Source organism: Lichenostomus cassidix, chromosome 10, assembly GCF_008360975.1.
Source record: "Lichenostomus cassidix isolate B80296 chromosome 10, HeHo_3.0, whole genome shotgun sequence".
NCBI classification, from domain to species: domain Eukaryota; kingdom Metazoa; phylum Chordata; class Aves; order Passeriformes; family Meliphagidae; genus Lichenostomus; species Lichenostomus cassidix.
The window spans coordinates 9,130,579-9,148,116 of NC_139491.1; the positions used below are offsets into that span (position 1 = coordinate 9,130,579).

At 36.5% G+C, this 17,538-nt stretch overlaps 1 protein-coding gene across 4 annotated transcripts in view; it reads right to left on the reverse strand.

The window, feature by feature from the left end:
• The window catches only part of ADAMTSL3 (ADAMTS like 3), a 170,718-nt gene that overhangs the window by 129,334 nt on the left and 23,846 nt on the right, over positions 1-17,538 (reverse strand). For all 4 annotated transcript variants that reach the window (XR_014854291.1, XM_085070493.1, XM_085070495.1 and 1 more), the window contains exon 3: positions 11,249-11,368. Coding sequence is in view for 3 of the 4 variants with exons in the window: in XM_085070493.1 (XP_084926619.1) it covers positions 11,249-11,368 (120 nt within the window). In the remaining variant the exon portion in view is untranslated. The remainder of the gene's footprint in view (positions 1-11,248; positions 11,369-17,538) is intronic.

Genomic DNA, 17,538 nt, shown 5'->3' on the forward strand with positions numbered 1-17,538 from the left:
GGAGGTCCTGATCCTGCCGAGACGTTGGAACATGTGCATCTTCACTTAAGTGGGGAGCTCTGACGTACATGGGAGTCTTCACAAGAATTAAGTTATGCATGTGCAGAAGTGCTTGGGCTGTAGGCTCTGAGGTCTGTGCAAGAGGTCATCTGTCTTATCTGCTCTGCACAGTGTTCCAAATCTGCTGTCCACACGCAGCAGAAAATTAACAAACATATGCAGAACCAATTCCCAGAGAGTCCTCGTGGTGCTGCCAGCAGAGCCTCCCTTCAATAAGCAAAGTACAGGGGATTATTTCCATTATAATTACACCTTAAAAGGATGATAATCCCTTTTGACACTCTGAAGACATCCTTTCTAAAATTAATTTTGGGGCAACAGCTTTCATTTAAAGGAAGTCACTTAACTGCATAGAAAAGGACTATTAATAAGAAATATTTTCACCCTCCTTTTCTTTGCCTCACATTCATTAGAATGCAGAGCTGAAAGTATGAGAAAAACAGACTATCCTATAGCCTCAACATTGAAGAAGCAGAAGAATGAACATTAACTGGCAAGTTCACTGAAAAGTATAAAAATACCTGAAAGAAAAAAAAGAACAAAATCTTTCTCAAATGGAATAAAAAGGGCAGGACAAGTTTAAAACTTCGTCCTAAAACTTTAATAAGAGACTTAGGATATAATTCTGATTCATACATTAGAATGCAATATTGCCCTGAATAGTTACCACTGGAGCCAGCACTCAAAGGTGGTAAAATTTCATGGTTTATAGTTCAATATTTGAACATATTTTACACCATCTATTAATAATATCCAAAAACATTCAAGCCAATGCACTACATTTAAATAAAACTGATGCATTCCAAATATTTTTTTTTTACAAACAATAAAAATAAAGGTATTTTGCCATATGTTGTGATGATGTTATGAGACATTATGTGAGCTGCCTGAAAGACCAAAGCTTGTTTCTTTAGATTTATACCTTATACAACCATATTACTATGGCAAAGGAAGATCATTGACCTATATGATACACATATCAGCAAATACGTATATTTTTAGCAAAGATTGTGCATGAGAATGGAGTAGCAAACCACATTTTGTCAGCATTTTTTAGGTGATTTGAGTACAACATAATTGGTGAAACAGATCAAATACTTTGAAAGTAGAATTCATTTCAGCATTCATGATGTGTAAATAGTTTTGGTTGTACAAATCACAGAAAATTCTGTGACCCTCACCAACTCCAGAAGCTGGATCAAATCAACAACTGTGCAACAAGTCTTCACACCTAATTTGGACACCAGATTTGAAAGAAACAAACAAAAACCACTGAACTTGTCTGTTTGCAGAATACAAAGGCTGCAGTGATGCTCGTGCTTTCCAGCATCTACCCCATTTTCCAGTAATTCCCCAGTCAAACAGTCTTAGTGTTTCTTTTGGGGTACCTCAATGCAATCTGCCTGAAATCAATGGTAAATCTCCTCTTGCAATAAAAAATGAAGGGCTGGTCCAAAGTCTATTGAAATTACTATGATTTTTGGACCAAAGCCTAAATAATCAGGTAAAGGAGAACATATCTTGTATTTACAATTGCAACCATCTCCCAAGGGCTATTTTAAAAACTGCAAAAACATCCCACATCATACAGCAGCCTATTACTACTAATTTTTCTCACCCATGTGCAAATACTCTAGTCTGCTTCATGAACCTGTAAATCAGCTAAAGGTTTGGTGCCATTTGAAAAGTCCTTTTTCTCTTATGCAACATAAAAACATTAACTGAAGAAAGGCTTATACCATCAAAGCACAAAAATATCTTATAGCATGATAACGCAAACAAACAAAAAACTTTACTACCAATGAGATAATTTTATAAAGCTAGATTACATAGGCTCAAGTGGAAAGAGGTCAGGTTTTATAGTCTTAAGAGTATTAGAAAAAGTCCAGATTGTTTCCAGTTCTCAGAGGTCTGACTGCCTTTCTTTCCAGACCAAGAATCAGCATAACAGTTGCCTGTCTATAGGAAAGTGGAGGGGAAAAAAACCACAGAGAATGAAAAGGAATGTTTGATTTGCCAATCATTCCACAAAACGTGGAACCTACAATTTTTGTCAAGCACATTAAAGTACTTAAGGCTAATGTTCAAATACAGTATTACTCTTTACCAAAGACCATACTAAACACTCCACCTTCACTGAGCACCTTCAACTATTGCCTCAAATCACACACAAGCATTTATTTCTGTAAATAGTTTCAGACATGCAAAAAAATCTATGGATATTCACAGGACATCCTGCATGCTGGAAGTTACAGCCAAGGTTTCAGTGTTTTCTTGGGAGTAATGGTTTAAAGGATTAGAAAATAGCAATAGGTTATGGTCCAAACAGAAAAACAAGTAACTTCTTTATATAAAACAGAAGGAAAAAAATCAGAGCTTCCATAACATGAAAAAATTAATAACAAATTCCATATAGTTGGGTTTTGTTTGGTTTTTTTTTTAATACAAAGGTCTCCAGATCTGTTTCTGAAAATCATGGGCACACTCTGTACCCTAAGCCTCCAAGCCAAGGCTCAGCAGCAGTGCAGGTAGGAAGCTACACCTGCACCTGACACACACAGCACCAGGATGTTTCACGTGAGGAGAATTAAAATGCCTCAGAACCTGCAACACCACAACATTCTAAGCTCTAAATATGAAAAACACAGTTGTCAGCAATGATCCTCTCAATGAACCTACATTTCACCATTTTTTGCTGTTATTACCAAAAATTGATAATTAATGTATGCAATTTTCTTCCTTGTAAGAAAATAGCTTTTGGAGTCTAATAGTAGAAATAAATTAGGTTTAACTGGCAATGCTGACAGTTATTTTGAAACAGTACAGAACAAAATAACTGTTGGAAGTGGTAAAGAGATTGTTTTTCAGTTGTGCTGAGGCTGGTTCATTCTGCAAGTGTAAATGACATCAAGAACCATTTTAACTATATCTAGAAACAAAGCCAAAATATGCAGATTTTTAAAAGAAGATTTTTCATTTAAAATTCCACATTAGTGGCATACAAATCGGAAGAAATTTAGGTTCAAGTACATCTCTACTAAAAGGGTCACTGTGACATCCACTTTCTCCTATAAATAATTTTCCCATGCTGGACAGGTTTGAAAGGATGAGAGAGATATTATCCACATGCTCAACAATATAAATTCCATTTAAATTACCTACTGCCCTGCAAAACAATGCAACTCTATCAGAAACACCTTACACAGGATGAATCATTTTATCAAGCAAGCATTTTACTAATAATTTTTCCAGGGACAGTATGAACTGAAACGTCTTTCATTTTTTCACTACAGTTTTCCATGTTACAAGGGAGAAGCTGCTATAAATTCTCATAGGTCTTTAAATGTTATCTGTGGCAGAAATGACACAGAAAGGAAAAAAAAAATCAAATTGATCACATTCATCCTTCATTAAAAATTCAGCAATACTATTTTATCTTCTCATTTGTGCAAAATTTAACAGGAGCTTAAACAGCTCAAAAAGTTCAATAAATTTACCTGAACTATCAAAACACCAAATACAATCTGCTCTTTCTTTGACTAAGACCAGTGAAAAGACATAGTTTCAAAATGTATTTGTCATGTGTACACAAAGTGATTAATGCACCATTAGGCTTTATCAGCCTAAAACATCCTCTCATCCATGTATATCTGAAGAATGACTTTCCAGTTCCAAGCACTGCATTTCCCACAGTACTTGAAATATATCTTTTTGATTTAGAAGTACTTCCCTACTGTATCTCAATGAACTCTCATTGATAGATGATAGCAGCACTACATCAGAGCTGGGTAAGCATGGGATTATTTCTGGTACCTCCAGACCTTTCAGTCTTAATTTAGAAGGCTGGACCTAAGCCTTTATCAATGTCAAAATTCTTGGATAAGAGCATGTGCCAACTTCTGGGGGGGCAGTAAGGGCATGAGGAAGTCAGTGGGAAATTCACATTTCATTGTATCAATCTCTCATGATTTAATCATTGGTCTCCTCTAAAGAATGTCAAATGATCACCCACTCTGTGTAATGTTAATTCATTTCATCAGGTGTGCTGTTACTAGTTCAATGTAGCAGAACTGAGTTAAAGACTTTACAGTAGAATATTTGCTCAAGTTCATGTCCTTCTGTCTGCTCCTTGGAGAATGGAAAGAAAATACCCCAAAAAATAACAAAACAAGAACAAAACAAAACAAAACACAAACAAAAAAACCCAAACAAATCATCACCAACAACAAACCTTATTGCTAGAAACTGAAAACCGTGTTTGGGAAAACTTGGAATTGTAACTATTGGATCACGAAACACTGAACATGCGTTGAAAAAAATTCAGTCTTTTATGAAAAATGTGCATGATGGAGATGTTAGAAAAGCAAGGTATTTAGTATTAAAGTTATTTTTTATATATAGCTCAACCTCAAACTGAATAAACATGAATTTGTGGTCTCAAGGGCAAGTGCAAGAAAAAAGGAAGAAAATCAGTACCCCTGCATAGCCTTTTATCATCCCCTGGAGCAGCCTCAGTATCTGCCCAGCACCCAGGGGAGTAAGAATAAGAGAAACAATTAAAAGGTTACGTCAATTCTCCATTCTTCCTTGAGAAATCGTTCTGGGGGATGACCTTGCAAATGAGGAGTCACTTCTGCTACCTGGGAATCCTCTGCCAGCTGCTGAGGTCAGTATTATCACAGCCACAGAAGGACTAAGAACCCAGGCCAATGAGTTTCACCACAGAATTCAGTGGAATAGGATTACAGCCTCGTAGAATGTATTTGATCCAAACTGAAATGATATAAAATGTGTTTTCTGCAGAAACGGTATTATTACAGATTCCCTGTGAAAGCTGTTCTGCTGCACAAGGTGAAGACCTACTGGCTTCTGTAAGTATGATTTACACACAGAGACCTTTGGCAGGGTTTGGGACTGAGGCTGTAATAGAAAACAAGAAACTCTGTAATTCTTAGTGCACAAAGAAACATGGACTGCACACAGCAATTCCACTGTTTTCTCTGAACAACAAAACCTGGAGCTTAAAATGGTAGTTGGTGCTCTAAAAAGTGCCAGTTCCTCATTCAGTTTGCCAATAAACAAAAGTATTTAAAAGCAGTTTTCAGTTCACTAAGCAACCTATCACACACAAGTAATGGTTTAATTACTTGTGCATATGCTCCTCACACACTTCCAGCCAGCAATTAGCCTAAACTAAAGTATTGTTTGAATAGGATCATGCCTGACTTATGCAGTACCAGTCTTGGTAAGAGTAGTTTTGCCTGAATTTGTAGGCGGTTTTCATTCTCTCTTAATCCTTGCCTCCTTTTCCTCCCTTCCACTCCAAATCAGAAACACATTTTGCTTGATTATGGAGCTAATTTCCTTACCCAAAAAAACCAGCCAAAAAACATACCCTTAAAAATAAAGAGACCAAAATTAAACCCATGAACAAAAAAATAAAGGTGTATATATATTAAAAAATGAATAAAATTTAAAATATTAGTGAACACAACATCACCTTCAGTTAAAATTTCAGAGAACACCAAAAAATGCTTTTTATCTTCACACAGCATTACAAACACATAACTGCAAACTCCTTAAATTTGATTTAAAACTCATTATGAACATCTGTAGGATTAGTATGGAGTGCCACAAACCTGACCTAGTAATTTGTTACTTACGCAAGTTGTCCCAGCTAAGAGAATGGAACTACTTGCAGGATTCAAGTCAGTGAAATCAGTGTTATTCTAGTATCAGCAGGCTGGTGATATTCGTGAGGACTGCAAGGTCAATCCTCTACACAGCAGAGGAGCAGTATTTCTAACACAATGCTGAAATTCCCACAGCCACATATTAGCAGTCGCAATTCTGGTTCTTGCATAAAATTAAGTTTATCAGTTCACTCTCCAAATACACAAATGAAACCACCAAGTGTTCCTTAGTAGAATGTTTTCATTATAGAAAAATGCCTGAAATAGTTTGTGGCCACTTGAAAACAGTTTGTTTATTCAAAAAAAAAAAAAACTCTCTAAATGAAGAGCCAGACATTGAGATTCAAGATGTTAAGTCTTTTTAACAGTCGTGAGTGCTTTTGCAGGGTGTCAACAAAAATGGCTCAATAACACAAGTTTCAGGCTCCTTCTCAAATCAAGAGTACTGGAGTTTTATGTACTTGGGTAGCAAGCAAGCCACTAACTACAAATCTTCTTCCTTTCTGGGGATTAGAGCTTGTCTTCGCTGCTGTGTTAATTTGCACTAATGTCCCTTGCATGACTCATCTCCAGGCCTGAAAATGTGCAGTTCCATTTCTCTGGTGATTTAGATGCAAACTAGCTGGGAATGGAATAAAAAGGCTCAGAGTGGGAGCAGGAGGCAGCAAGCAGCTGACACTCAGAACCAGGCTGTGACTCAGGTACATTCCAGAGGCAGAGCACAGAGGATGGCAATCAGCAGCAGGTGAAATGAGGACAGAGATGAAAGAAATTGGGGAAAAACGGCTGTCAGACCCATAAGACAACTTCTGTCCATGGAAGGGTTTCCTTGGTATAATATGAAAAACTTACAGAACAAACACAAACAGTTATTGCTGCTGGACTACAAATAAAAAGGTGGAATAATAGGTTCCATTAATCTATTTCAATATTATTTTTTGAAGTAATTCAGATCCTGGGTTACTCTGCCTTTTTTTAAATTATTATTTTGAATACCATACTCCCTTTCCCCTTAAAAAAACAGAAGCCAGGATAGACTATTTCTATTTGTGGAAGACAAGGCTTAAATGAGAATATTTATTTTCCCAATTTTGGCATTCACTTTATAGCAAGGCACTTCTCTAGCAAACCCAAAGAATGACTAGCTATTAAATGAACTGTAGCAGCTGCAGCTTGTGTGTTAAAATTTGCACATGTAGCTGAGAACAGACTCACTGGTTTCTACCTCACTTCACATAGCTAAACACTCACAAGTATGATAGTGCAGATTTTCATTAATATTTGTTAAGAAACTTTAGATTTCTTTGCCAAGATTGGATTACTTAGAGCCAAATATCTATTTCCAGAATCAGGTTGCCCTTGTTGTGAGTTTAAACTGGTAAACACCACAAAATTCAGAAGAAATAAGGTCAATTAGAAAGCTAACTGGTCAAGCAAACATTTTCTCTCTTGAAAGATAAACTTATTTTCTTTTTTCTTTCCTGTTTTTTACCCACACCCCCAAGAGAACTTTCTTTCAGCTACCCAATCAAAGTGGAAATGTACTTCAAACACATTCAGCCCAACCAAGTTTTCACTGCTGTCCTTCTTGGTGGTCCGTCATATGGAATGGTTTTAATACTTGGAAGCAATACCTTAAGTGTCAGAAAACAAGAACATTTTATTTCTGCAAGAAAGCTTTCCAGTACTACTAGTATTTTGGAAAAGAAAAAAATTCCTTGTAGTAGATTAAAAGGTGAAAAGCCAAAAGAAATCAGAAAGAAAACTAGGAAACTATTCCTTATGGCAAGGTTTAACATGTATCTCAAAGCTGGAGAAAGAGCTATTACATATATATTTATTCCATAATTTAATTTATTTTCATATACTTATTCATTTATTTAATTATTTTCATGAATGCTAGGAGGTGGAATATTTTTTTCCAACCTCAGATTTCTAACAGCAGTTGAAGACTTTGGCTATGCATGAAAATCTATTTGGTACCAAGTTAGATTTAAATTGCATTGACTGAAGAGAATTTTAGAAATGCAGGATGCAATACACTGGTACTAGACATCACTTGGTGAACAATACAGGAGCCTTTAGAAAATGTTCAATTTAAACCTTTCTACATTTCTGTCTCCTGGGATCCCTCAAAAGTATTTGCTTTGAATCACTGTTTTTCTTTTTTTCCTGAAGATAAAGCAATAAATGTGTCAAAATTATAATGTTCCACTCTATTCAGATGTCAACCCAATGAATCAGGTGGCAGTATCTAATCAGATCTTAAAAGGTATTTTCTTCTGTAGTCACAGATGCAGTAAAAAAGATATTCACTGAATTTTGAAAATATCTAGCCAAAGAATTTCATCTGCATGTAATTCTTAAATACACACATAGCAACAAAATATGCAAAGGGGTTAGTGCAGTCCTGTACAAAAATGAGAGCAGAGTCCTGCCAGATTAAACCAGAACAAAATGTACTGTCTTGCATGTACAACATGAATCCATATGTAATTCTGCTGGGCTAGAGCAGAGTACAGTGTGTTCCTATTAATATTTACTCATCTTTCATTTCAAACTGTAAGCTTGTCATTTCAGATAGCAAATACTTTTGAATATTTAAGTAACAGCTAGTTCTATTTTACTGAGATTACTTACTAACAAAGGAATGAATGATTCTGATTAAACTGGCTCCCTGCTTGAAAAATATCACACACAACAGCCAAAGAAAACCCCTTTGAAACATTCCTGTGTTTGGAAGATGTAAGGAAACTAATCTTGGATCATGACGATGATGATGCTGCTATATAAAAATATTATCCATCTATCCCTGGAAATTTGACTGGCCTGGATATAAGGAACAGTGCAAGGGGGAAAAGGGCACATTTGGGAAGACAGGGAGAGTCATTCTTCCTGCAAGTGCCTCAGCACTGGTTAGCCAAAAGAACAAAGGCTGTGAGCCACCCTCTTCCCCACCTCCATGCCATGGTCTCAGGAGCCTCTCCACAGCAGACCAGACCAGACTGATGACTTGGTTTGTTGGAGTCAAGTGCACAAGGTTATTTCACTTTTCCTGTTTTCAGCAGTATTAATGTAACTCAGGATGTATAGGAACATCAGGAATCTGGAGGGATGTCCACAGGACAATTCTGGTGTTCAGGGAAAAGGAAGGAATGCATTTTCCACAGGCCAGCAGCCCTTCACAGTAGGACAAGATAGAAAGTGAATTGCTAAAACTAAATTCAGGAATTAAGGTGTGGGAGAAGATGTTGCTGCATTCTTTATTTAAGTGGTAACCGTCCAGTACTGATTCCATTTCTGTGTTGGATAGGTTAAAATGGGCTTTCTGTGCACATTGATTGCTACCTTTTTATTCACCTGTGTATTCTTATCAGACTTGTCATGTATCAAACCTATCCATTCCAGTTTATAAAAATTCTACAGATTATCTGATAAAGGATTTTCAACCTCTGGTTTAAAGACTTCCATCCAATCATACAAGTATATGTCCAAAAAAAAAAAAAGAGTTGAATGAAGCACAGGAAAAAAAAAATTCTAGTTTTCTGACCCAGTTTGACCACAATACAATTGAGTTTTGCATTAACATTTCAGAGAAAGTATAATTATAACTGTACGTTATTACAAATCTATGATTAATTTCCTAGAAAATCAAGGAAAGTCTTTCTATTCACCAAAGAAATCCTGGTTTTCTTGCAGGAAGGTAAAGCTAGAGATGTAGACCAGTTTCCATCTGTATTCAATATATTTATAATTTTTAATAAATAATGCTTAGGGACTGAATTTTCTTTCAAAAGAAACTACCGCTAATACAGTTGCTTTTATTTTCAACATTTTGATGTTTCAGCACCATTTTCAGTTCCAGGAATTCAAACTTAATTTCATACTGCTAAGTGCCTGGGAAGAGCAGGCTTCAAAACTAAATCACATTTATGAAAGAACAGAAGCTGGCCATATCCTAGATCCAATTCAGATCTCAATGGAATTAATGGAAAACTTTCCATGAAATGGAATTCTTTCCATCAAATGGAACTGAGCTTGGAACTGGCTTCTGTATAGAGCTGTGTTGGTATTTGAGGGTTTTTTTGAGAGGGTTCATTTTGTTTGTTTTTTAATCAGCTGTATTATTCACATAGTCCAAACAGTGTAGTCAAAGACTCAGACTAAGCCTCTGTTATATTTGATTTATCATCTTCTCTAAAATGTGCTCCATTAAATGGAAACTATTTTGATCAAAGTGTATAACCTTTATAGTGTTTTTCAACTACTGTCATTAAATGCAGCCTGCATTGCAGCTGCATTTTACTGTCCTAAAAGTTATTGCTTTCCCAGGTGTTTGGTCCAAGGAATGTCTTATCCAAGTACCTTTTCTGTTGATAATCAAGACCCTCTAGGGAAGAAAAGTATGAATTATTGTAAACATTTAAACTAACTTCAAATAGCTCACTGTGGCTCAGCATACTTTCTGTTGTATCTTTTCTGCTCCCTTTTGTCTGTCTAAAAAGACTGTCAGTTTAAAGCTTAAGTAAACTCACTTCAGTTTTCTCTAGGATAGTGATGAGCAAAGTATTTTCATCAAGTAGCTCCTGCAAGGAGAACACCTTTCAAAATAAAACTGCCTATCACTGACAGAACCATACCTTGTGATGCAGGGAAAGTTTGGCTCTTCTCTCACTTCTGCAGGGAGTGTTTCCTAACAAATTCCCTCCTTTTACATTATGAAATGTACTGTAAGTGTCTATGAATGTAATTCAGACAGTTTTGATGTGAAATTCAACTGACTCCTGGAACACATTGTGTTATGAGTAAATTTCCACAGCACACCACACATTTCCTAGGTTTACTTCAGATCTTTTGCCAAGATTAACAGCATTTCTTTCATGTTGCTTTCTTTACATTTATATCTATATTCCATGTTTAACATAATGTTTCTATGGGTCTGGAGAAAGCATTAAAGATTTTTAACTTAAAAAAAATTAATTTGTTTCTTTCTAAACACTGCTCCATCCATTATTACACTTCCCACTTGTTTCTTTATGATTCACCCAAACTTCATTAAAAAAACTTCATTAACTAATACAATGTGCTCACTTTTCACCAGCTGGAAAATGCAAGATATACCTAATACTGATTCTCCCATTAAATAAAACAAGTTAGGCTAAGTCAAACCATTCACAGAAAGGAAAATCACCTCTAATTCTACACATTTTGCAGATATAACTACAAACATCTATTAATACATCACTAAAAAATTGCTGCTTTTGTCTCCATTACATCCTATTAACATTTTCCAAAAGTGGTTTTACTTATTATTTATGCAACTAAGTGCCTTAATTTTCATTTTGTGTAGTGTGTTATCATTCAGCTTGCTATAAATTTGATGTGCCTTCAAAAGATAACACCCACTCTGTGTCTTAATCAGTTTCACAGTAATCTGTGTCTCAGACTTCCATGAACGTGACAATCTCTTTAATTTTCACACATGGCACACTGACCTGGTCATCATAACGGTAAGTGAGGAACTGCTCCCCCGTGGTGTCCTCAAGAAAACTCCCCTGTGGAGAAAGTGCAAACTCAGGCAAGAAGTATGCACCTTGGGATTGCTCTGCTCTTGTCTGCAAGAAATTCAGAAAGGTCACATTACACCTACTACAAACACAAGTAATTTTTTTTTGAAAAGATTATGCATATAATTACAAAATCTAGACATGAACTTCTGAAGGAAATAAAGAAAAAGTGTTGAGCTTTCAGGCACAGTATTTCTAGGTGGATATTTTGCTGTGATGGAGACATGCTAAATACCTGCAGAGGTCCATACCAAAACAATATGCCCCAATAGCAGAATAATCTAATAAACCAAAGGAGACCATCTCTGGCTTATCACCCATCACTGCTCAAAGACATTCAGAAAGCTATGTTACACTTACTTTATCCTAATACACTTCAATAGAGAAGTGGCTACTGGGGGTAACAGGCTTTTGGTTAAACACAATGTATTTATTTTTACAGGAAGAAACAAAGACACAATCATAGACTAACTCAGCTTAGAAGGTATCTTGAGGGCTCATCTAGTCCAATACGGTAACCTATGAACCCATGACAGTAGGAATTACTTTCCTATCTTGCAGGAAGATATTACAGTGAAGGGAGTGGGAATGACTGGAGTGAATACAGGCAGTGCTCCATATTAGTTCAGGATACTATTCACAGCTGAGGAAGAGCATGTGAAAACACTCTGGGACAGAAAAAATGGCTCATTTCAAGCTCCAGAGGAGCTAATTCTATCAGAGTCATAGTTGGTACCTCCAGCTAGACTGTCTGACACCTGGGGCCCTGATTAGAGAAACAGCTTTTGCAGAGAGGATCTGTGCCTGGTCAGTGATCACAGCACCCCTGAAATGTGCTCAACACGCTGAGCACACGCTGGGCCAACATCATCTCATTGCACTGCAGGCCTCAAGCAACCCAGATATGGAGCAAATGTTCTGCACAAACACTTCTGCCCCTGCTCCTCCTGCATTTAACACTGTCCTGAGAACTGGCTTGCATACTGCAGAAAAGAAGCAATCATCTTTTCAGTGCAGAATATTGAGTTCAGATGTGGTAGGGAGGACAGGACAAGGGGATGAACTTTACCTTCCAAAAGGTTGAAACCTTTCAGGGAAGAAAAAAAGGCCTGAAATGTATATATTACTGCTGGACATTTACCAATGAATAAACTTAATAAATAGAGGTGTAATTAAACTGTATATTTTGACATTTACATAGTAATTTTACATGAAAGCTGGCAGTTGCCATCGCCCAGTTTCTAGACTCTTGGCTAGAATTGTACCAAATATAGGTGCCAGACAAGCAGAGATTTCAAAAGTAATTGACATAATTTAACCAGTTTGTGGTGGAAAATGAAGGTAAGACCTACTGCACTTTCTCTCTTGCAGTAAGTTCACTTTCTGAAGCTCACAACTTATCTCATAAAAAGCAGATGGCATGTCATTTGCAGGATGGTCTGGAGAAGCTTACAGTGCTTTTGCTTACTCTGTTGTGAGCTGTCAGCTTCTCAGACTGCAAACCCCATCAGTCATGACAGCATCAGATTAACATACTTGGTTTAAATCAAGCAGTCTTCATATAAACTAGAAATAGCTTGCAAAGGACATGTCTAGACTAGGGTAAAGGTCATATTTCAGCATGCAAGACTGAACAAGATTGTAAAGAGGATTTTTTTTCATCAGGCCTACATAAGAGTAATTCACATTCACACCGTATTATCATGACATTTCTGTAAAGCTCATTGCAGCAGAACTCTCACTTTTACGCTTTAGCCAACCGACTTTATTTATGCATAATTAAGTAATAAAATATGGAGAACAAATTGGATAGCAACAGTTTCCCCACAAGGCCACCAAAAGAGGTCCCCAGTTATGCTTCCAGCTGAATCCGAGTTGGCTCCAGCCGATGCAAGCCTTGACATGTGAAGCATAACCCAGACATGGAATGGGCTGACATAATCTGGCATTTTTCCCCACATGTTTCAATGGGCTATCGATAGATCCTATGTGAGGGAATATGGCAATGATGTAATCCTATGATTTCAGCACAGGACTAATGGATAAGAGATATGCATTCTAAATCTCAAGTGGCCTGGGTTAAAGCACATCTCATTTCTGCCTCAGTTTTGCCAGGTGTAAAACAATTACAGCACCTACTGACCTATATTAATGGTGTATTAAGTTCAGTTTATTTTTGTAGAATACTTTGGAAAAGAATACTGTTAAATGCTAGTGGTTTATAACAACATTTTTGGAAGATCTGCCTAATTTACAGGCAGAACAGAATCAAAATTACCCCACCATACTTCTTAGCTAACTGAATATATCACACTGTTGCCTAATTTCTCATAAGCAAATTTGTCAGTAGGATATGTAGCAATAAACTTGCTTGTATTTCTCATCTTTGTAAGTTAAATATTTAAAATATAAAGCCTTTGGACATTAATCAGTATTGTGTTTTGAATATAAAACATGCCAATATTTGAAGCTGAAATAGCGATTTGATAAACATAACAAGAAAAGCTAGGGGCTTCTAACACACATTCAATTTTCTTGTTAAAAGCTAATGAGCAGCTAGGCACTTGAGAAGCAGAGGAATGCATGCTAGATTCACGCAAGCAAAATCTGGCTTCCAAGTATGGAAAAATTCAGTGTAAAAGGCAGATATTTTATATGGTTACACAGGAGGTTACAATGGAAACTGATCTGTCAGCTGCTGCAAGAGGTACTGCTACCTGTCTAGTATACTTCGAGTAAAGAAGAATGTAGAAAAGCAATTAATTTAATTAAAACAAAAACAAACAAACAAAACAAAAAAACCCCCCACAATACTAAGAACACACTATGAACTGTCATGGCAAGTCAATGTTAAAACCAAGGAATTACATCTGATAAAAAACCCAAACTGAGAAGTTAATTTTTAAAAAATCATTAATCTTCCAATGTTCAAAGAACTCTTTTGCATGCACTTACCAAAGAAGCAGAAAAACATTTTTACCCTCTACATGTAGGTACCTTCAAATAAGCTGCATGTTCCCAATGCACTTTTATTCATACATTATACTGAACACAAAATATAATGTTTCCACTTAGTCCATTTTATTCCCCACTGAGGAATCTACCAATGCTCCTTCTGAGGCTTTTATATTTCTATGGGCACTTTGGCTTAAACGTAATTCAAATTTCAACAGTCTGTGGGTTTATAGTATATTTGGGATCATCTCTGAATGACTTAGCTAATCTCATATAAATTCAAGCTTTAAAGTAAAGACTATAAGTGCAAGTTTCAGAAAACAATTACATTTCATGCTAGTGTTTTAGGTCTGTTTAATGGCCAGTTTAATCTCAATAGCTTTAAATTAAATGTGTCAAGTTTCAAGTACACTTAAGATTTAGAACAGGCATTTTAAACCAGCTTTTGTGACCTTAAGCATATGAAGACAATAGAAGGTGATAATGTAGCCAAACCAGATATAACACTAATCACTACATAAAATTCATTGAAATTAATATATCATGTAGCAAGAAAGAATGTACTACCTACTGACAAAAAAGAAAATTTAAAAGTTGGAAACAGATCAGTGTTTTGAAAATCTTTCTAGTTGATTAGGACACGTCACTTATTAGTCAGAAACTGGAAAAATAAGGTCTTCCATGCTGCATCTTTCTACCTCTGTGATCAAGGAGAACTATCCTGATCAGCAGACAATGTATGCAGGTCCTGGGAAGTGTGAAATGGCTCTGGTTTTATTCAAGCCTTATGCTGGAACACAGCTTTGATCTCAGGCTGTGATTGTTTCCTCACTCACCACTCCCCACCCAAGTGCTGAAAGACCAAATTACTCTTCCACTTTCAATTGCAGAAGACACAAAGAATTGCCTGTACCCAAGCCTCTGGTTTTTGATCTCCTTCCACCAAGAGCTGCACGTTGTTTTTGCTGCTGCCCAGTTTCATTGCTCTGTATAACACTGACTAGAAGCATCTGCCCGAGTCGCTGGATTTGAGGACTTTATTTCAATTTTATTTTATTATTGAGAGTAAGAGGAATGGTGACTGAGTGCTTCCCAGCCAATAGTGCCATTGGCAAGGAGCATGGCTGAGAAGGACTGAATGCCCACACACATCAGTGTGAAGGAGAGGGGCTTATTTCAAACCAGCTTTGGTTGATCCTATGGACTGAGCATCTCCCAGTGACTGAGCACAGGAGGTGCTGCTGGAGCACCTTCTGGTTCTGTTTGAGCCAAAAGGAATCCCACTGGCACATCCTGGAACCACCACACAGTGCAAAGTACTTTAACTGCTCTTTTTTTAAACTTGATACTCAGGATTCATGTTAACTATTGCCATCCAGCTCACTTATAATTACCAAATCAGGGCAATTACTAAACTGTAGAGTTTTCCCATAACTAAAAATTATAAATATTAATCATTGGTCCCTCCTTACAAGTTAGAGACTAACAATTTCATCCAAGGATTTAAACTGCTATTGTAATTTCTCATAAAATAAAAAAAAAAAAAAATCGAGCTTAGTCTACAGTTCTTGGAGATAATTTGATACAAAGACCAAGACAAAGCTCAACCAAATCTCATAATAGCATGCTACTATTCTACTTAATCACAGCCACCAGGAGACTTGAAAGTAATTGTTCCATATTTATATATATACAGCAGCAGCTCTGGAAAGAGAGCTTTCTACTAAATTTGAGCTGCGAAGGTCAAGAAGATGAAAAAACAGAGATGTAATGTCTCAAAGAAATTACTTGAGCATAATTAGAAATAAAACATTAATATTTCAGGTACAGAGGAATTTTTAATTTTAGAGTTTCTTGGCACTAGAACCACATTAAGAGAAAAGCAAGAATTCTGCTGTTACGTGCATTTAACATATCTAAACATTACCTAGACTTAAACCAGTCATTCCCTAAGCCTGAGTCCTTGCTAAAATTGGGAGCATAATGAGAGCAAACTGGAGTTATGCAGGTGAAAGCTTCAAAACCATCCATTTCAAATGCTGAAAATTACAACTACCATGTCCTTCCTGAAACTGCCTCAATATCTTTTAAGAAGAGACACAGACAGATAAAAGGTCTGGTCAACTAAAGCTTTACAGTTATGCACAACTGCACTACCCTGCTCAAAGTAAATTCTGTGGAGAAAAGACAAATACAGCAAAGGCAGTTTGCTTTCCATAGTTTTGTGGCTCTTTTATTAGCTCTTGTTGGAAGTGGAAAATGGGCAGCCTTCATTTCCGAAACTATTGTTTTAGGGGAAAAAAAGACGGGAAAAGCAAAATGAGAAAAAACTATCTGCATTCTTAATGACTTATAAATACATGTTTGTCAGATTAATATGCATGGCAAGTCCAATCCTATACCAAAATGTGTGTATTCCCATTTAATTTAAGTTAAATATCTGTCTCCTAAGCTGCTGCAGCATTTGGTTTACGCCCCAGGGAAGTAATATACCAGCTAAGTAGCAGTTTAGTATAATGGATTTTCAAGGACTCCAATACAAAAATGTTAGATAAAGCACAGCACTCCAGCTTCATCACAACATGAAAAAGTGTATTTTCAGATAAACAATGTCACATTCACATTTCAGAACTTCAGATATATCCAGAGCAAGCAATCCTGATGAATAAATATCTAGTAAGAGTCAGATTAGCTTTTGTCATGGCCAAGATCTACAAAAAGCTTCCTAATGCTAGACACTCTGAAACATTTAAAGACCCTGCAAGTGAACTGAGTTTCCACAGAAGCTGCCAGCAGCTCAGTATTTCTGCAGACCAGGCCAATTATTTAATTATTAATATTAAACAAAGACACCAGCATTTCAAATCAGAATTAAAGTATAAATGTCATTTCTCCTAGAAAAATCAAAGAGGACTAGGCTGAACTGAAGTCAAGCACTTCTTCATAGAAGAACCCTGAAAGAATAACTTGGCTGTCAGATTTCATCAGGAAAGTCACAACTAAGACAATCTGAAAGGCTGAGTCAAAAGCTCTTCCAGGGTCAGAACTAGAGTGGGAGACTCAAGGATTGTTCTTCCATGTTGCATGCTCTGTATGAGCTAAAAAGAGACTTAAGACGTGTCTGATTTAAGCCCAAATCTAATGATTTTTCCTCCCACCTCTTATTCTAGGCCTGCTTGAACAAGAAGAAATAAAACAAGCTTGGAAAAAAGTGCCTCTAAGTTGAAGATACTTCCAAAGACAAGCAAAGACGATTCTTAAAT